Below are 20,818 nucleotides of genomic sequence, written 5' to 3'. Positions count from 1 at the left end.
ATTTGGAACCAAGCTCTTTTTGTCTCCTGGGGAGGTCTCTTCCGCCCATTGGAAAGGAAGAGGACCTCCCTGCGTGCTCTGACTCGCTCCACAAGCATATCGAGGGAGTCATCGGAGAACCTGGGTGCAGCCCTCTGCCTCTGTGCAGCCCAACTGTTTGGAGTAATGAAAGCCTTCAGTGTGCTGCCTGCACACGCCGAGATGAACCTTCAAATGCAATGTGGCCATGGCCCCTTTAAATATACTGGCTGAAAACGTGTCATGGATGACGTCATCTGACCCGCACCGTTTAATTGGGCCGGGTAACGCGCAGGGCGGGCTTAATAGGGCCCATTATCGGGAAAGTCGTTTTCTGCAGCGGGATGGAAGCAGCAACGGGGTCGCGACCTGCCACGCCGACTGCCTGCACCAGGCCTTAGTCTTTCCTGTCGTCTATGTTCAATTGCTACTTGTTGCTTTCAACTGTCTTTCTGGTTTTGATGCCTCAGTTATATTGTTGCGATGGAAAATCTTGCACCTAGGATTCGTCTAACTTTAACAGCTCGGTCTACTTGACCTTTTAGGAATGAAGTGGTAATGGACACACACTGGTCTAAAAGAGGTGTGGAAGAAAAGAACTTCAAGGATTAAAACATATTCATTTTTAAATGTTCAGTTCCAATGCTTTAGGGATGCAATCTAATTTATGACCTAAGAAAAGAAAAATATAATCAACGGCCGATGTTCACCCTTATGTATTGGCTCTCTGAAGCTGTACAACTCCACAATTCCCTTTAGTAGCTAGCAGAAATCCCATGGCATTGCTCTTGAAGAGTTGGAGGATGTGCTGTTTTCTAAGGATAAGAATGTTATGCTATAGAACATAACAACAACTTGCATTTATATAGTGCCTTTAATGTAGCAAAATGTCCCAAGGCACTTCACAGGAGCGTGATCAAACAAAATCTGACACCAAACTACATAAAGCGATATTAGGTCAGGTAACCAAAAGCTTGATCAAAGAGGTAGGTTTTAAGGCACATCTTAAACGAGGAAAGAGAGATAGAAAGGTGGAGAGGTTCAGAGAATTATAAAACTTAGAGCCTCGGCAGCTGAAGGCACGGCTGTCAATGGTGGTGTGATGAAAATTGGGGATGTGCAAGAGGCTAGAATTGGAGGAGTGCAGAGATCTCGGAGGGTCGTAGGGCTGGAGGAGATTACAGAGAAAGGGAGGGGCGAGGCCAAAGAGGGATTTGAACACAAGTATGAACATTTTAAACGCACAGCCTATTCTTGTCCTACTTTTTTTTTGTATTCATTCACGGGATGTGGACATCCCTAATTGCCCTTGAGAAGATGGTGGTAAGCCAGCTTCTGAAACCGCTGCAGTCATTATTGCTTTTTGTAGCGGTTTGTTACAACTGAGTGGCTTGCTAGGCCATTTCCGAGAGCAGTTTAGAGTTAACCACTTTGCTGTGGGTCTGGAGTCACATATAGGCCAGACCAGGTAAGGACGGCAGATCTCCTTCCCTAAAGGACATCAGTGAACCAGATGGGTTTTTAAGAATTTTCATGGCCACCATTACTGATACCAGCTTTTTTATTCCAGATTCATTTAATTAACTGAATTTAAATTCCCCAGCTGCCGGGGATTTGAACTCATGTCCGACCCAATCATTAGTCCAGGCCTACTGGATTACTAGTCCAGTAACATAACCACGATGCTGCCGCTCCCTCATTTATGATGATTGAGTGTTTTTATGACATGATTTTCTAGGATTTTTACTTGTGTGTTGCTTAAACTGTGTCAGTGTATATGCTGCTGTGCGATCACTGAAGTGTGACAGGACTTGAATGACATTATCAAGAAAGGCAGCCTCAAATTTTGTTTACTCAGATGTCACAATTTTTGCTATTTTTCTTTGCCTTTATTGCTCTTAGTCTTGACTCTTCTGAACTGCCGCCAAAATCATTTCCTCCACCTTTTTTTAAAAATTGAGAAACCGTGGTGAAGGTCCAAGGCCCATACTGCAGGGCACCACCAAGCTCGGAAAGTGGAGGAGATAAGATGGTAAAAGTGAAGAGGTATCAGTTAGGTGATCCCAAGCTTGCATTTTATAATGTATTTAGAAAGGGAAGACTGAGGGAGGAAAGCAGCTCTACAGCATTGTGGTCCTGGGAAAGCACAAGTTAGATAAGTTATAGTTCTCTAATGAAAAATGAACTAGATAGCAAAAAGACAGATAAATATGAACACTGGACAAGTTCCTGCCGCTTTAGGACACCTTAGTGGCTTTGATGAACAGACAGTAACATGATGTGACTTGTACCCAGGAATATGACCCAATTACTTCACAGAGTATCGCAGAAGAGATCATTTGTCATCCCTGTAGGTTAATTACTGTTGAAAATCACAGAAATCACAGAAATCACAGAAACCCCACAGTGCAGATAGAGGCCATTTCGGCCCATCGAGCCTGCACCGACACATATCCCACCCGATCCCCGTAACCCCACGCATTTAATCCCCCTAACACTAAGGGTCAATTTATCATAGCCAAACAACCTAACCCGCACATCTTTGGGCTTCATTTTTCAAACTTATAGGAGCAGGAGGAGGCCATTTAGCCCTTCGAGCCTGTTCCACCATTCAATGAGATCATGGCTGATCTGCGACCTAACTCCATTTTCCACTTTCTTAGGACTTAAAATTTGGTTTAAATAGAACAAGAGGGCTTTATTTTGCCCTGTGTGTAAAGTTAAAGTTAAATTATTTTACTAAAGTCTCATAAAAAAACCTCCTTTATTCAAAGAATTGTTCTTTAAATTCACACACAAAGGAAAATATATCCCACAATAATAACAAGAACCCATTAGATATAATGACCCGGAATTTGCCACAATGACAATATTAGCGACAAATGGCATAAGTTAGACTACAGTACTGTGCCCCCCAATCCTCTAGTGGCAAATGTACACCACAATATGCTGGAAAAATTATTATAAGACGCCGCAGCGAGCATCGCAGCTGATCGGGAGTGGCCTGGCCAATGGATAGTTAAGAATTAATTTTGACTGTTGATTTCTGCAGGAATTTCAACCTAGTTTATTTATTTATATCTGTCAGCAAATGACTGAAAGATATAAACAGGGATAAATACGGAATAAATATTTCCACAAGAACAAACAGTTCTTCTGTAACTCTCACATTGTATCATGAGGCCGTGGCTGGGTGCTGGGGATTTTAAGAAGATTGCTGAACTTCACTCGTGATTGACATCAGCAAGTGATTTCAGAAGCAATGCAGAAAATAATCACCCCAAGAGGCAATTTCACAGTGTTTCAAGGATTGCCCTACTTTTTTTTTACAGTATTTAGCAGTGTGAGATATAAGTATATATAACATTCGCATTTGCATTACATAGAAACATAGAAGATAGGAGCAGGAGTAGGCCATTCGGCCCTTCGAGCCTGCTCCGCCATTCAACGAGATCATGGCTGATCATCCAAACCCTAGCACCCGGTCCCTACACCGACAGCCATCCCACCCAAGCCCTATCCCCGTAACCCCACGTATTTAATCCCCCCTAACACTAAGGGTCAATTTTTTTATCATGGCCAATCAACCTAACCCGCACATCTTTGGACTGTGGGAGGAAACCGGAGCACCTGGAGGAAACCCACGCAAACACGGGGAGAATGTGCAAACTCCACACAGACAGTCACCCGAGGCCGGATTTGAACCCGGGTCCCTGGCGCTGTGAGGCAACAGTGCTAACCACTATGCCACCGTGCTGCCCTTTATGCCACCGTGCTGCCCTTCGAAAATGTGGGCTCTGCTTTGATCAATCTCATCAAGAGAATTTAGATTTGAGATAGCAACCGTATTAAAATGCCCAGCAGTGATATTGCTGCTTTTAAACGTGTTTCTGTTTTGATTCCTGTATACTCACCCCATCAGCACCATTCTGCAATGATCTCAGTGGCTTCAAAATTCAGCAAACTTGACCTCGCAATTGATTTTAATGAGGCCAGAATTATAATGAGCCATTCAACTGATTTAGCAAGGGAAAGGACAGAGCTGTGCAAAAGAATCAGGAAATTGTGTCACGGTATAAGTAATGGGCTGGGCCACTCCTGTAAATAGTAACGGTGTGCGCTGTAGAGGCACCATTACTATGGTGCAAGTTTTCAGCAAATTCCAGCTCAATCTGAGTTGTACAGTTGAGTCACAAGTTAAAATATTTTCCACTTTCACTATCTAGCATATAACTTGCTTATAACACATTGACAGATTAGATTTGTGAAGTAATCACTAGAAAATGTTCAACATTTATTGGAGTTCTGTTTTCTTGAAATGAGATTTGCAATATCTGCTCAATTTAACTCTGAACTTAATAAACAACAAGCTTAATGGAAAGGAGTGTAGGATTGCACATTTTCCAAATTGAAACAAAAATACCTTGCACTAGTCTTTCATGGAGACTTACCTGGATCTTGGAATTTTTTTTAAAGCCATGTAATATTTTCACCATGATGACTTCATGGAGGAAGTGACATGTTGTTGCAATTAGATATAAATCAAGATGTCACATGTTTTTAAAGAAACTGAAAAAACTTTGCAAAACACTTTTTCTTAAATGAAGATAGTGCTATTTTAACCTGCAGTTGATTACTGGCAAATAATATAACAGTATAAATATGCTTTCTTAAAGTAGGTAAATCAGTAAAGAGTGGCTATTTATTTGTTCATGGGATGTGCGTGACACTGAAAAGGCAGTATTTACTGCACATCTCCACTTGCCCTGAGGGCATTATGAGACAACCATGTAATGTGGAGTCATGTGTAAAGGTGGCAGCTTCCCTTGCCTAAAGGAGATTAGTGAACCACAGACTGCAGTGGTTCAAGAAGGCGGCTCACCACCACCTTCTCAAGGGCAATTAGGGATGGGCAATAAATGCTGGCCTTGCCAGTGACGCCCACATCCCAGGTCGAATAAAACAAAATTTGGGGTTTTAATGACAATTTGAGAGCGTTTTCTGGTGCTGGATCACAAATTGTCAGATTTATTGAATACACTTTCACAACTTGCCATAGTGGGATTTGAACTCATGTCTCTGGGCTGTTAGTTCTGAACCGTAACACAAAGCCGGCATTTAAAAAATCTCAAGATTTTAGGAGGAAGGAGAGAGTGAGGGAGGTAAGGAGCGATAAAAAGTTTGTAAATGTTCGTAATCTGAAATAAAAGCAGAAAATGCAAGAAACACACAAAAGTTCTGTTAGCATCTGAAATGAGAGAAGACTGGTGTAGGAGAGGCTGCACCTAAAATCTTAACCTTTCTCTACTCTTTTACAGACCTGCTGAGTATTTCTAGCATTTACTGTTTTTATTTCAGTTCTACAGCATTGAAAGAAAAAAGACTTGCATTTATATAGTACCTTCCATGACCTGAGTGGGATTAATACATGATAAATTATTTTTAAAATATTAGATTAACAATGCAATTTGCAATTTCACAAGTTCATTTATGAAAATAATCAAAAAGGCTAATGGAATGCTGGCCTTTATATCTAGAGGACCAGAGTACAAGGGGGTAGAAGTTCTGCTGCAGTTATACAAAACCCTGGTTAGACCACACCTGGACTACTGTGAGCAGTTCTGGGCACCACACCGTAGGAAGGATAGATTGGCCTTGGAGGGAGTGCAGTGTAGGTTTACCAAAATGATACCCGGAGTTCAAGGGTTAAGTTATGAGGAGAGATTACACAAATTAGGGTTGCATTTAGAAGGTTAAGGGGTGATCTGATCGAAGTGCCAGGCAACGACTATCTCCAACAAGCGAGAGTCTAAACACCTTGACATTCAACGGCATTACCATCGCCGAATCCCCCAACATCAATATCCTGGGGGGTCACCATTGACCAGAAACTTAACTGGACCAGCCACATAAATACTGTGGCAACAAGAGCAGGTCAGAGGCTGGATATTCTGCAGTGAGTGTCTCACCCCCTGACTCCCCAAAGCCTTTCCACCATCTACAAGGCACAAGTCAGGAGTGTGATGGAAAACTCTCCACTTGCCTGGATGAGTGCAGCTCCACCAACACTCAAGAAGCTCGACACCATCCAGGACAAAGCAGCCCGCTTGATTGGCACCCCATCCACCACCTTAAATATTCACTCCCACCACCACCGGCGTACCGTGTCTGCAGTGTGTACCATCTACAAGATGCATTGCAGCAACTTGCCAAGGTTTCTTTGGCAGCACCTCCCAAACCCGTGACCTCTTCCACCTAGAAGGACAAAGGCAGCAGGTGCATGGGAACACCACCACCTCCAAGTTCCCCTCCAAGTTACACACCATCCTGACTTGGAAGTATATCGCCGTTCCTTCATTGTCGCTGGGTCAAAATCCTGGAACTCGCTCCCTAACAGCACTGTGGGAGTACGTTCACCACACGGTCTGCAGCGGTTCAAGAAGGTGGCTCACCACCACCTTCTCGAGGGCAATTAGGGATGGGCAATAAATGCTGACACCCACATCCAACGAACGAATAAAAAAAAAAGTTTTCAAGATATTAAGGGGAACAGATAGGGTCGAGAGAGAGAAACTATTTCCTCTGGTTGGGGATTCTAGCACTAGGGGGCATAGTCTAAAAATTAGAGCCAGACCTTTCAGGAGTGAAATTAGGAAACACTTCTACACACAAAGGGTGGTAAAAGTTTTGAACTCTCTTCCACAAACGGCAATTAATGAGATTGATAAGATTCTTGTTAACCAAAGTTATTAAGGGTTATGGGCCAAAGGCGGGTACAGGAAACTCTCGTTTAAACGGCACCTAAATATCCGGAATTCTCTATTAACCGGCAAAATGCTCACTCCGAAAACAACACCTCAATAACCGGAAATGTTGCCGAGTCCGAGTCTGAGTCTCCCGCAGTGGCCGAGTTAGTCAGTGGGGGTAGTTCTCCAAACTGCCACTACTCGGCTTCTTGGCGCTGTCGGAAGTCCGAACACCTCAATAACAGGCATGATGTGGAGATGCCGGTGTTGGACTGGGGTGGACAAATGTAAGAAGTCACACAACACCAGGTTATAGTCTAACAGCTTTAGTTGAAATCACAAGCTTTCGGAGCGCTGCTCCTTCGTCAGGTGAAGTGAAGAGATGCATATAGGCACAGCATATATAGTCAGAGAATACTGCCAGATGATTACAGGTAATCTTTCTAACTGCCCTTTATCACACCTCGGCAGAGAGGTAATCACAGCAATCAAAGGTGTGAATGGTGTCCAAACAGGTCAGTCAGGAAAACATTACATCAAAGAACAATGAGGTGGGGTCACAAGGGGGCAAATGTTGCAGATGCTGGGGTCTGTATGAAAAACAAAAAACAAACAAAAAACAATTAAAAAAATTTTTTTTTGCTGGAAATCACAGCAGGTCCGGCCGCATCCGTGTAGAGAGAACAAGCCAATGACGACTTGAGTCTGGATGACTCTACATTAGGTGTGGTTACATTTCCTGCAAATCAATTGGCAGGATAGGCGCACCAACGTCAGTGTTCTTGCTCAGGCCAACATCCCCAGCATCGAAGCTCTGGCCACGCTCAATCAGCTCTACTCGGAGCTCCGGCACGGCAAGAGAGCCCCAGGTGGGCAGAGGAAACGCTTCAAGGACACCCTCAAAGCCTCCTTGAAAAAGTGTAACATCCCCACTGACACCTGGGAATCCCTGGCCCAAGACCGCACAAAGTGGAGGAGAAGCATCCGGGAAGGCGCTGAACACCTCGAGACTCTTCGCTGGGAGCAAGCAGAAGCCAAGCACAGGCAGCGCAAGGAGCGCACGTCAACTCAAGCACCCCACCCACCCGCCCCTTCAACCACCTGTGACAGAGTCTGTAGGTCCCGCATTGGACTCATCAGTCACCTGAGAACTCATTTTTAATGTGGAAGCAAGTCATCCTCGGTTCCGAGGGACTGCCTAAGAAGAAGCGTGACATGAACCCAAGATCCCGGTTGAGGCCGTCCTCATGAGTGCGGAACTTGGCTATCAGTTTCTGCTCGACGATTTTGCGTTGTCGTGTGTCTCGAAGGCCGCCTTGGAGAATGCTTACACGAAGATCGGAGGCTGAATGTCCTTGACTGCTGAAGTGTTCCCCGACTGGGAGGGAACACAGGAACAGGAGTCTGACTTTCCTGCGCTGCCGGGAGTACCCAATTACTGTATACCGCACATTTCTTGATTTAAAATTTTTTTTGTTTGTTAAAAGTAGCCTCGGTAGATAACCCTCTCCGCCATCCAGCATTTTTAATCAACCGGCACCATCCCGGTCCCGTCGGTGCCGGATACCCAAGAGTTTCCTGTATATGGAGTTAGATCACAGATCAGCCCTGATCTCATTGAATGGTGGAACAGGCTCGAGGGGCTGAATGGCCTCCTCCCTGTTCCTGTGTTCCTAAAACATATGTTCTCTCTCCCATAATAAATCACAATGACAATCATGCAAAGAGCAGACAAATTGCCTGAGAGGCAAAGAAAGAAGTGGAGGATGGCCTGAATGGAAATAACCTTGATCTCATTTGCATTGACGTCAGCGGCCCGGGGCTCATTACCTTACCGGAACGAGCGCCGACGTGATAGAGAGAAGGAGCGCGCACGCTCCCGCACTCCCCCCCCCCCCCCGCGCGGCGGCCGACGTGCTGGAGCGAGAGCGCGCACGCACGCTGGCTGGCTGGTGTGGCCGACAAGCTCCGCCCCCTTCCACCTCAGGCTTCAAACCCCCCCCGCGCGCGCGCGCGCCGTGCGTGAGTGCGTGCGCGCCCCCGCTCGGTCGCTCGCTGCTGTGTGTGTGTGTTTTCGACAAGATGGCGTCGAGCGGTGCCGTGAGGAACGGCAACCTTCCTCAGCCGCAGCACAAAACCGGCGGCGGGCCGGCCAGGATCGGCTACTACGAGATCGAGAGGACCATCGGCAAGGGCAACTTCGCCGTGGTCAAGCTGGCCACTCACATCGTCACCAAGGCTAAAGTAAGCGTTGCACATTTACATATAAATATTTTTCTCTCTTTCCCCCCCCCCCCCCCAAAGTAATAATAATCAACTCCCCTCTCGCCTTTTCCAACTTCTCATGGCCTTTCCCCTCACCTCCTTCGACTTCTGAGAGGAAAAGGTTTTTCTTCACCCCCCCCACACCACCCCTCTCTCTCTCTTTTTCTCTCCCCCCATTGCTGAGCCGGGAAATTGGTCTCTTTGATGGAGCCTCTCTGGGGCGAAAAGCCCCGTCTGTGTTTGACAGCTGTCACTGGCACCAAGTGGTCCACTCCAGGAAGGGGAGAAAAAAATGTCCTGTTGACCCTCCTCACCTTTTCTCGATTTTTTTTATTACGGAGAGAGGTTTCCTTATTTTCTTTCTCGTTCTCTCTCTCTCTCTCTCTCTCTCTCTCTTTCTCTTCAGGTCTGTGCAAATGTCACTTCAGTCCCTTTGCCCGGCCGGAGGGGGTCAGGCCAGGCCAGGCCATGCCAGGCCATGCCGGAACTGTCAACCCGGCCTCTGTCTTGTCGCTTGCCAGAGCCGCCGCCCCCTCCCTCGTCCACTGTGTGTGTGTAAAGTGTTTCTCTTCCCACAAGAAGTTTTTGGAAGAAGTTTCAGGCACTGCTTAACGGGCAGTGTTCCCGTTTTGGACCCCCACACACTTTGAGTAACTGACTTGTATGAGCATTCTGCAACAGCCAGCTAATTTCAATCGTGAAATGTACTGAAAAGAAAACAGTGCTAAAACATTCGCTGGAGATTTATCAAAACAGAATCATTTTTATAGTTTACTTCAAATAATACTTGAGTATAATTATTGCTGCTTGCAGAGATCTGGAATAATTTATAATGCTTTTTAAAATTGATTGATCTCAAAAGACTGACTTGATCTAATTACAAGTATAATTACAGTACTTTATTATTTTCAGAGGCCAACATGGGTATTTACCTATTTCTAGTAAATTGAATGTAATTACTATTGACAGAGATAGATTTCTTGTAATGGCTCACTGTATGGGGCAGAATTACTCATTAAATGTAGGTTGCTTAGTAAAGTGGAACTTTTTTGATTTGCTAGAAATATTTAATGGAGAAACAAGTGTCAGATTTCACAAACGAAGGGGAGGCTACACATCTGTCAATTGATGTGCATTAATATTTTTAGTGAAGATAGAAGGGAAAAAGGCCAGTTTCTGTTCTGGAGCTGTTCAAGCCTTATACAGTAACAGACATACTGCAGCATAGTTTGTAAAAATGGTTTATACTGCCATTAAAATAGGTTGTCTGCTGTGTTTCTATAGTACAGTGAACTGTTTTTCAGTAGAGTGGAATTTTATTGTGTTTTTAACAGGTCCAAAAATGGGATCAGCCTTGTATCTGTTAGTGTAATCAGTAAATTTATTTATATATACTGCATTAATTTTCCTTTTTCATATTGCAAACATGGAGGCAGAATTGTTTTTTACAAACCAATTTTGGTTTGAGATTGCGATTGTGGTAATTATCCACATTATTGAGATATGAGCCAATGATAAAATTACAATTGTGTGGTGATAATACCATTGATCATAATTGTTGGTGTTATCGGATATTGTATCTGACTTTGTGCAACTCACTAAGAGGTGTCTTGCTCTACAGTAACAACTTAAACCTTTAATGTATGGCATCCGTCACGAGACTGATTTGTTAATGCCTTTCTTAAAGGGTTAATCTTACTCAACTATTTTTGAAGTAAGTGCCCTTTAAAAAATCTGCTGTGCCATGATGATAGAATGTAGTTATGTACTGATGTATACATAGTAGTTATGAAGATGCTTTCTATACATAATATTACAGCTTGAAGATAACTTGCATATTTACCACTAACACTTGTATTTGTATGCTAGGAGTATTTCCAATAATTGTTTAATGAGCGGTCCTCACACATCTATAGATTTACACCTTCGTAATCTTAGAGATTCCTGCGTGAAAATCTCTGCACTGTACTGCAGAAGCAGATTAATTCTTGATGTTGCCGACACACCATGTTTACCGTTAGCGGTGGAATCTCCATTTTGTAGGCAGTTGAGCACAACCTGAAAAATGCCAATATTAAAAATGAAGGGGAATTGCTTTTTTAAGAAACATAGTTTGTAACCTTCTATTCTTTTTTCTCTGGAGCTGTATTAGCTGGGCACATCGATTTAGCCACAATAATTAGTTGTCAGTGGATAAACTCAGTCAACAAAGTAACAACTAGATTGAAACTTTATTATTTTGCTGAGTGTTGCTTAGTTGATTGCCAATAGTATTGTGACCTAGAGATATGTTATGGCTTGATGGGGTTTATTTTTCCATTCAGTTTTATTTGTGTGATCTACATCCATTGATAATTTTAGGATTTAGTATTGGGGATGTATTTTTAAAAGCAATCTTGAACAGTATCTTAACATTCTATGATGTTTTCAAAATGAATGTATCCCATTGTTACAACATTTGGATTTTAGCTCTATTTTGTGACTAAAAAACACTAATGATGTCTCTTAACCACCACCCCCCCCCCCCCAAAACCCCGGCCAACTTGGCCATTCCCCTACCTGAGTTATACATCACTTTGTGACTGCGAGAGCAGGCCATGTGACTTGCTCTTTGGCTTCTGCCAATGCTGCTTTGTACTCGGCCACTAGGATCTGAACAGGAGTGACCCAAAGTGAATCATCCTGCTCTGCTGTGGGACTTATCAGTGTTTCCAAAGTAGTGAATTTACTACATAATCTTATGATGTTTTTCATTTTGGTGCAGGAATGACATTGCGTTCCTGAAAGACTTGAGGATATTCCCGTATATATGATGTTAGGAAACTTTTTTTTCCCCCTTTTTTCCCCCATTATTTTTCTCCTTGTTATATCCCCACAGTAAGGCCCATTGTCGCTACCCTGTTGTTTCTTTTTGGAGGTGGGAGGTGGTCTAAATCACAGCTTGTCCACAGCTGCTGTCAAACTTACTCTGTGATTGGCCTACTTGAACTGTACTTTGCTGATGCAGGATAAGGACCATGTCAGTTTTTTTTTCCTGCCCCTGAGATGGAACGTTCCATTTCGTGGCGTTGCCAAGAAGGGATTTTATTTTGATTTCAGGGGAAGTGGGAGGAAAGCCAATGAAACATTGTCGTGCTTCTATGAGGAAATGTTGGTGCATTGTTGACTCTGAGCTATGCTGGCATAGGCCTGACCAGAAGGGTCCTGGTGGCGCAATTAATGAACCGGAACTATTGAAAACAGGTATGCGGTTAGCAGTTGCCAAACACATCCTTAATTTGGATTGGTCTGGGTTTGTTTCCACACTTCTAAATTGACCTCAAAGTAATTGATTTTTTTTATGTGAGGTAGACTTCTGAAAATCTTAGACTAAGTATTGGAATTATTTTACTCTCCAATTACTGCCTTAAGTGAGCCCTGTAACAGTCACAGCAGGATTTATAGGTATTGTGAGTTTTGAAGTGTAATAAAGGCTGGAGATATCGCAACTCTTTCTGACCATTTGATAGATAGTAAAAAAAATATATAGAAGTCATATTTAAAGGATAACTTTCAATTAAAATATTACAATTTCTATGCTAATTCAACCCTGAAATTATTGTTTGTACTAAATATTTGAATTATCCAATAATTTGAAATACATTTTAATTCAGACGAATAGACTGTATTCCAATTAAAAATTATGGTCTGGTATTTTCTTACTGTGGAGTTAATTTTTGTAATGTTGTCGTGAGGACATTATAAACACTGTCCTTCAGTGATGGCATAAAGAACAGAAATGTTATAAAATTGGTTGTTTTTAAGCAAGCTTATTGTCTATTAATAATTACAGTAGCGCATTTTTACTTTCAAATAGTCCATTTGGCCACCAGTAATCGCGTGACTCTGACGCCACTTTCTTGCAAGCTCAAAGGCAAGAGTAATTATGCGACTTCTGAGAGGGTCAGTTGCTAGCATTAAGAACCCGTGGTAATCATATGTTTTGTTGGTACTGTATTCTGTTTGATTAGCAGGGCTCTGGACCAGTGCTGGCAAAAGCAGGCTGTGCAATAATTTTGTGGGTTTCAGTTGATACAGTAACAATCTGCACGATACTTATAAATCCAAAACTCTGTGCCTATGGTACTTAAGTCCATAATCAGGATCACTGTTAATGTTGTACATCCTTTTTTTTCCCTTTTGTCAGAAATCCCTACCATTTGGAGCCAGCCTGCTTGCCTCTGAGTGTTTCCAGGGAAACACTTGCTGCTCCTGCATCATTACTGCTCTGACTCTGACATCACGGACTCTGCAATTGTGCACATAGGTAGAGCATGTGTTCGGGATTTTTTAAAGATTCTTTTTGTTACGCAGGGAGAACAAGAAAGACAAGAGGCAGCAGTGGGGATAGATACAGCAACAGGCCCGGGCAGAGATTGGGTATAGCACGGGCAGAGATTGGGTATAGCACAGGCAGAGGGCACGACCCAGCCTGAGCCTAGACCTCGTGAGCAATGCAACATATGATGCACTAGTATATTACAACAATGATGTGTGAGAATGTCACAGTTTTAAAAAAAAACTTGAAGTTTATATTCATGACTAATGATGTTATCTGAACTCCCCTGAGATTATTTTCTAGTAACTGCCCATCCAAGTGCCACCCAATTACATCTCAAGATCTTTCTCATTTCTGTGAAATTTATTTTCTAAAATAGTTTATAAATCAATGTGAAAACAAAATGAAAACATTGAATGATGTGTAAATTAATTCCTGGCAACCAATTCTAACACCGTCCTAGTGCTAATAGAATAATGACATTTATTTTATGTCTACCGGTGATACCCAATTTGACACCTCTACCTCCTTCGTTGACCCTGAGGTTATTGCTACACACTCCAACTGCCTGGCCAATATTAAGACCTGGATGAGCTGAAATTTCCTCCAGCTTCGGAGCTGGCAAAATTGAAGCTGTCCTTTTCAGCTCTGACCTGTACCTACATGTCACGGGTCTTGACTTCTTCAAACTCTCTACCACTTCAGCTAAGTCTGGCGGTGCGGAACCTTGGCATGCTGTCCACCCCAAGCTGTGCTGCTTCTTTTCCCAAACCGATTCTATTACAGGAAACCCTCTTTTTACCGGCACCTAAATAATCGGAAATCTCTCTTAACCGGCAAAATTCAGGAGTAAGTTCAGGTAAATTTTACTTCATATTAGTGGCCGTGTAACCGGGGTTCCTGGATCTGTGGCCGTGTAAGCGGGGTTCCTGCACCTGTTGCCGTGCAACAGGGACACCTGGATCTGTGGCCGTGTAACTGGGGTTCCTGGATCTGTGGCCGTGTAACCGGGGTTCCTGCACCTGTGGCCGTGCAACAGGGACGCCTGGATCTGTGGCCGTGTAACTGGGGTTCCTGGATCTGTGGCCGTGTAACCGGGGTTCCTGCACCTGTGGCCGTGCAACAGGGACGCCTGGATCTGTGGCCGTGTACTGTGCTCTCGTACCTTGGTAAGTATACCTCTCTGTAATCCGGACTTTTTCATCAACCGGCAGCACGCCGGTCCCGTCGGTGCCGGATAAAAAAAGAGTTTCCTGTACCGTCTTCTGCCTCTGCAACATCTGCCTCCATCCCTGCCTCACATCCTCTGCTGACAAAACCCGAATCTACACCTTTTTATCACCTGAAGGCTTGGCTTCTCATCTCCAGCCGCCACAAATTACAGTTCATTTTGGCTGCTGCTGCCCACGTCCTCGCCCACGCTCCCATCACTCCTTTTGTCATGCTTTTAAAACCCTCCATGGCCACACCCACCCTACTCGGTGATCTCAATATGTCCCTGCAGGAACCCTGTGTGTCTCCAATACCAAGTCACACCTTGTTCCCTGCTCCAGTGTTGCTGGCTGTTCTTTCAGCTATTATGGCTCTGCCTTCTGAAACTCCAATCCCTCTGTTTTACCATCTCAACCCCATCTTGCTTTCAATAGCCTCCTAAAAACCCTGCTCCTCGACTGAGTCTTAGCGTCCCCCCCCAACCTTTCTATTAACTTTAATCCTGTTCAGCATCCACTGTTTCTTTATGTGCCTTGTAAAGCATTTTTTTGTACTTGAGGCATCCTTTAGAAATGTCAATTGTTGTAGGAAGAAATCTTTCTCGCTCCAAGTAAAAAGCCTTTACCACGCTGTATGAGATAAATGTGAAAAAAGTGAACAGAATAATTTATATCATGTAGAACTTCAGTTTACACTACAACTGTGAGTTATGTTTTCAAACACCTCCATAAATTTCAATATTCAGACTTAACCACGTTCCCAATGATTTATCACAGTTTGGTGTGATAAATCAGATTATCATGGTTTATATCACAGAAATCACAGAAATCACAGAAACCCCACAGTGCAGATAGAGGCCATTTCGGCCCATCGAGCCTGCACCGACACATATCCCACCCGATCCCCGTAACCTCACGTATTTAATCCCCCCTGATCCCCGTAACCCCACGTATTTAATCCCCCTAACACTAAGGGTCAATTTATCATAGCCAATCAACCTAACCTGCACATCTTTGGACTGTGGGAGGAAACCGGAGCACCCGGAGGAAACCCACGCAAACACGGGGAGAATGTGCAAACTCCACACAGACAGTCACCCGAGGCCGGATTCGAACCCGGGTCCCTGGCGCTGTGAGACAACAGTGCTAACCACTATGCCACCGTGCCACCGTCACAGTGGAGTTTATTGTTACAAGATGTCATAATATCGCAATCGGTTTTCTAGCTGTAGTAAAAGTTCCCAGTCTCTTTTTTGGAGAAGTTACATTTTATTCCCTGTAGAAACATTGAATATATTTTGCTTTCTTGGGAAATATGCATAAAGAGATGCAAAACGATATAAGCTACCAGCAGGTTTGGACTGGTCTGCTGCACCCTTCACTTTATTACATGCTATATCACCTCCCTTCTACCCATCATCAGGTTGTTGTTCATTATAAATCTTTTTTAGGAGTAGTGAGTGTGTTGCTTTTTGGACTGGGAGGCCATCGATCGGCATTCGGTCGCCTTCTTGATGACATTGGAGTGTACGTATCGTGATGCACCAGATATCATGTTTGTGTGGAATAGGTTGGATGGACCAGTAGGTCTTTTCCTGTCTGCCATTTTTCATTTGTCCATGTGAGGAGTATATGCTGGAGCACTTAAAGAAAGTAAGACTTGTATTTATATAGCGCCTTTCACGACCTCAGAAAGCCTCAAAGCGCTTTGCAGCCAATGAAGTAATTTGGAAATGTTGTCACCAATGTTCCCTGTAAGCTGTGCTTTGTTCTGTGCGGCCTGTTTCTTTTAGTGCGCAGTCCCTTTAAATTTCCGTGCAAGCGCGGTATTTAGAATGGGAAGCTGGTGAGTGGCCTGTGCGGGACCTTTCCCTTACTGTGTGGCTGTGCAGCGTAGAGAGAACATTGGTGGTCACTGTTGTAACATAGGAAACCGAGAGGTCCAATAGAAGGTTGCCACCTGGCTCAATAGCCTGATGTGTGACTGTGGAGAGGTTGGCCAAACCGTGAAGCATCTTGTGAACCATTGCTTGCTAAGATCCTTCCCCGCATAAATAGCTTCTATTCACCCTGTATCACCAAAGGCTAAAGACTTGATGATGAACTTGGACGTCGACATTTAATGTTGCTTTTCAAGCTACCACGCAAAAAAAATCTGTTTTCAAGAAAGAAATCTGATCATGTAGGTGTACGCATGCCATTGTAAGGTTGCCCTGTGTCTCGTTTATATATTTGGAGGTTTATCCAATATAGGTGGGACTTTTCCACTAATCTACCTGTGTGGACCAGATGTACTGAACCTGGTTTACAGCAACAGGTTGCTGCATATGCATTGCTGTTTGATTATTCCTTTGCACACAAACGTTCCATTTGAGGAGATAAATAGCACAGAAGAAAAGCAATTTAGATCACCAAGCATAGTTAGCATACTTTAGCATTATAAGAAGAGATAGTAAAATAATCCATTGTAGTTTGTTTTCCATGTGTACAGTTGTGTATTGTAGTTTTGCTAACTATGACTGTGGTAAGGGTGAGCGGACTGTCAAAGTAGAAGTGGCTTGTTAATCTTAAACTAAATTCCACAACTTGAATTTTGGGATCACGACTGCTATTTCTCTCTCTCTTTCTATTTAACTGGAAAAGAAGCATTGTTTTAACACACAAATATTTGGCAAGTAAACATTTAGAACTACCAAATAAAACCTCACTTGTTTGCCAGATTGTTTTTCCTTTTAAATAATGTCCAATGTAGTTTAGCAGGCTTATTATGCTGTTTGTTTTTATTTTTAAAATGGAGAAGTGTAGGAGGGAAGAGATGATACAATTCAAGTGTGTGTGTATAATCTGTCATCAGCTGCCTGTTATTGTGGAATTCTATAAATACTGCCTTTGTTTATATTGAGACAAAAATGTTGTTTTGTTTACTTAACCATTTTCATATTGATTATAAACAATTTTGTTTCACAGTCGTGGAAAGCAAGTCTTTGTAAATGTATCATTAACAAATATAGCACCAGGCAATGGTTTTCCAGTACATTCACACTTCACAGCTTTGGTACAAAGCTGAAATTGCTTCACACTGATGTTAAACTTGGAGTATAAATTAGGTGAAGGCTGAACTGACTCCTAAGTGAAGCGTAATGAGAGACCTGCTCTTCCAGGTGTAGTGACAATCCACTTAGTTTCAGTGTCGGGCCGGTCTCTGACCCTGGTCTCAGGCTGCAGCAGCGGCGTGAAATGAAACTCCTTGACACTGACACTATGGTTGTCATGTAAATATGTACCATCCTGACTTGGACATGTTTTGCTGTTCCTTCATCATTGCTGGGTCAGTATCCAGACATTTTCTACCTAACACCACTGTTGGAGCACCATCACCAGAAGGATTACGGAAGTTCAAGGCAATTAGGGACGAGCAATAAATGCATTGCCCACGTCCCAAGAAAAAATTAAAAATAGTTATTTACTGTTCAGAAATTCTATTTTTCCTTGGTGCATTCAAAGCCAAGCTGATTACTTGAAAATTGGATTATATTGAACTCCGGTGGCTTGTGGTTCACTTCACTGAGGGCTCCCTAGCACCCTTTGGCTAAGGTTCACTGTCTGCATGATGGGGATGGGGATCTTGTCACAGCTTGGAAATTTATAATGCATGGTGAAATGGATTGTTGATTGTAATAAAAACAGAGAATGCTGGAAATACTCAGCAGGTCAGGCAGCATCTGTGGAGAGAGAAAGAGTTAACGTTTCAGGCTGATGACCTTTCGTCAGAACTCGTCAGAAATGTTTGTAGAATATCTAAACCCTGGGACTAACACAGGAGTTTGAACATTTCTAATTCACCTCGCCAGTGTTTATGTTTTTGAACTATGTACCCAGTAAAGAGAAAATACAGATTTAAAAAAAATGAAAAGCACTGTGATTTCTTATTGCACTAACCATTAGTGAAGGCATTGCACTCCTCTTTATTGATAAGAAAATAAAGGATGTCCCTGATGCAGTTTCTAAATCTGGTGGGCTTTGTTGAGAACTGGGATCTTTTAACAGTTGCAGTCAGTATTTGCTTCATTGTACTTTTAGTCAGCAGTCATTTATAATGTAGTTTGGCCACACTGTTCCTGGTGAAGTGTGGAGGTCTAGAAACCTTCATTAGAGAGCAGAAGCCATGCAGGACTAATCAAACCATAGACATTTACAATACAGAAGGAGACCATTCAGCCAATCGTACCAATGCCAGCTCTGTGCTAAAGCAATCCAAAACTGACCCCGCTGCCTGCTATTTCCCCATAGTCCTGTATGTTCCTCTGCTTCAAATATTTATCCAATTTTCCCTTAAAAGATGCTTTGGTCTCTGCCTCTGCATAAAGATTTATTTTCTAACGGCTCTCCTTTCGCCCTTAGTAATGATTTTAAATTGATGACCTCCTGAACCGGAGGATATAGGGTTAGATTTTCAGTGTGCCGTGAGGCGGGCTTTTAGGCGTGCGGGGGGCTAAAATCCCGAATTCGGGGGTCCCGACACCATCCCGCCCAAAACCCACCTCCACGTAAGTTTCAAAGAAGGCGGGTACCCGCCCCGCACTGGGACCCGCCGACCCGAGGCGGGAAGGGATTAGTGCCAATTAACTGCCTGTTAGCAGGTAGTTAACAGGCAGTTTTTAGCCTAATCCCTATTTTGAGGGGTGTCGTGTGGGATTCCCGACGGCTCCAAACCACGCCAGGTTAGAGCAGGCGGGCCGTCGGGTTGAAGGACTTGGAGGGGTCGAGATGTCAGTGTTCAGGTGAGTGATGGGTGCATGAGTGCAAAGGTAAGTGTGTTTGGTGTGTCTAAAGTGTGTAAAGAAGTTTAAATTACCTGTACTTACCTTTACAGCCTTCCTTCCTCTAGGTTTTGGGAGTCCATCATTCAGCCGGCACAGAAAGCAGAATGGCTGCGATCTGTCAAAAGTGACAGCCTGCAGCTTTCAGTGCTGGTGAGAGTTTTAACTGAGTCTGCGTAGAAGGACTCAGGTTAGAAGTCAGACTGTCAGTGTTTGACAGCTTCAAACAGCTGTGAAACACTGATATTTCATCTGTCAAAAACTCTTGACAGATGAAATTTCAGTCTGTGATGTCACCTGTTGCCAGTTGGCCCTTAATTGGCCTGCTGGGCGGGCTCAACAAGGTCAATCAAGGGAAAATCGCGCCGATTGGCCGGACGTCGATGGAGGCGGGACTAAAACCTGAAAGTTGTAGTCCCACCTCCTTCCCGACTGCTGAATGAAAATCCAGCCCATAGTCTTTCTCTGTTTACTTGATCCAAAATCTTTCGAATTTTAAAAACCTTGATTTAATCTTTTAGACTTCTCTGCTGCAGATAACAGACCCAGTATTTCATGTTTGTCCTCATAACTATAGTTTCCCACCCCTGCTATCATCCCAGGGAATCTATGCTGTTTGCTCCCTATGATTTCAATGTCCTTTTTATAATGGGGCACCCAAAACTCTTAACTGTAGCCTAACCAATGTTTTATACAAATTTACCATTTCTTGTACTATTTGCCCTTTCAACATAACAGAAAGGGGGAGAAATTCGGTTACGCCCCGTTTGGGGGCAGTAACCGAATTATCGCCGGAGATTTAGCGCCCGGCGTAGAAGTACTGCCACCGCCGCTAAATTTGGCTTACCGCCCTGGTGAGGAAGCGGGGCAGTGTCGGGGGCGCAAAGTGTGGTAGCGCCGGAGTGCTACGCGACGGCTCCACGTAGTACTGACAAGTCTCAACGCCCCTCCCCTTTCGTTAAAGGGGATGGATGCTGCGAGCTCTGCAGGGCCTCCAATGGCCCACTCTAGCCCACCAGGGCGGCGTGGTGCCGTGGCTGCAGCCCGGCACTGAGATGTGGTACCGGGCTGTGTGATGGTGGCCATGCACCATGCCAAGGGCTGCCACAGAGGGCAGACCTGGAGGTCGGCCAGAAAAACCAAAATGGCGCCATGGGTCGTGGCCGCACCTCCCTTTAATTAGCGCCCCGCGAGCAGAGGTCAGCCCGGCTCGCGATCCGCGAGGCTGGTGCTGACACTGCCCGCGGCAGCTCCGTGGGGCGCAGCCGAATTTCTGCCGTGGGGCGGTAAGGGGTCACAGTGGAGCGCTACCGGATTTTTTGGGAGGCGCTGCCTGCCCAGGTGATGAGCCCTTTGCGCCCCGTTATCACCTCCAGAGGTGATAACGGCAGGCGCAAGGGAGCCGAATTTAACGGTCAAAATATCTCTCTGATGCAACCT

General features: G+C 44.0%; 1 protein-coding gene across 4 annotated transcripts in view; it reads left to right on the top strand.

Annotated features, from left to right (window-relative positions):
• The first annotated feature begins 8,791 nt into the window (after window positions 1-8,791).
• Window positions 8,792-20,818, top strand: part of sik3 (SIK family kinase 3) — a 349,943-nt gene continuing 337,916 nt past the window's right edge. For 3 of the 4 annotated variants that reach the window (XM_085967854.1, XM_085967856.1, XM_085967853.1), the window contains exon 1: window positions 8,792-9,008. In XM_085967854.1, the coding sequence (XP_085823980.1) occupies window positions 8,847-9,008 (162 nt within the window). In that variant the 5' untranslated portion in view covers window positions 8,792-8,846. The remainder of the gene's footprint in view (window positions 9,009-20,818) is intronic. The other variant, XM_085967857.1, reaches the window with a different exon arrangement.

This window comes from Somniosus microcephalus, chromosome 26 (assembly GCF_052327205.1).
Source record: "Somniosus microcephalus isolate GS21.2 chromosome 26, FLI_Smic_1.0, whole genome shotgun sequence".
Taxonomy (NCBI): Eukaryota; Metazoa; Chordata; class Chondrichthyes; order Squaliformes; family Somniosidae; genus Somniosus; species Somniosus microcephalus.
The sequence above is the reverse complement of the archived record's forward strand: the minus strand, read 5'-3'. Positions and strand labels throughout refer to the sequence as shown.